This window comes from Eimeria mitis, genomic scaffold, assembly GCF_000499745.2.
Source record: "Eimeria mitis Houghton genomic scaffold, Emh_scaff5602, whole genome shotgun sequence".
Taxonomy (NCBI): domain Eukaryota; phylum Apicomplexa; class Conoidasida; order Eucoccidiorida; family Eimeriidae; genus Eimeria; species Eimeria mitis.
The window spans coordinates 2,166-2,399 of record NW_013573870.1 but is presented as its reverse complement, the minus strand read 5'-3'; the positions used below and the strand labels follow the sequence as shown (position 1 = coordinate 2,399).

General features: G+C 60.3%; 1 protein-coding gene across 1 annotated transcript in view; it reads right to left on the bottom strand.

Moving 5' to 3' along the window:
* Window positions 1-234, bottom strand: part of EMH_0083040 (uncharacterized protein) — a gene marked incomplete at both ends in the record, with an annotated part of 2,375 nt that overhangs the window by 302 nt on the left and 1,839 nt on the right. The window contains one exon of the mRNA XM_013500601.1: window positions 3-161. Within this exon, the coding sequence (XP_013356055.1) occupies window positions 3-161 (159 nt within the window). The remainder of the gene's footprint in view (window positions 1-2; window positions 162-234) is intronic.

Below are 234 nucleotides of genomic sequence, written 5' to 3'. Positions count from 1 at the left end.
GCTGCTGTTGCTGCTGTTGCTGCTGCTGCTGCTGCTGCTGCTGCTGCTGCTGGTGTTGTTGTTTCTGCTGCAGTGCTTTGAATAAGAGCAACGGCGATAAGGAGAAGGCCGTTGATTTGCTGCTGCAGCAGGCGGTAGAAGCAGCAGCAGCCAGCCACCCGCTGGAGGTGCAGCAGCAGCAGCAGGAAGCAGCAACAGGGGCAGCAGCAGCAGCAGCAGCAGCAGCAGCGTCTC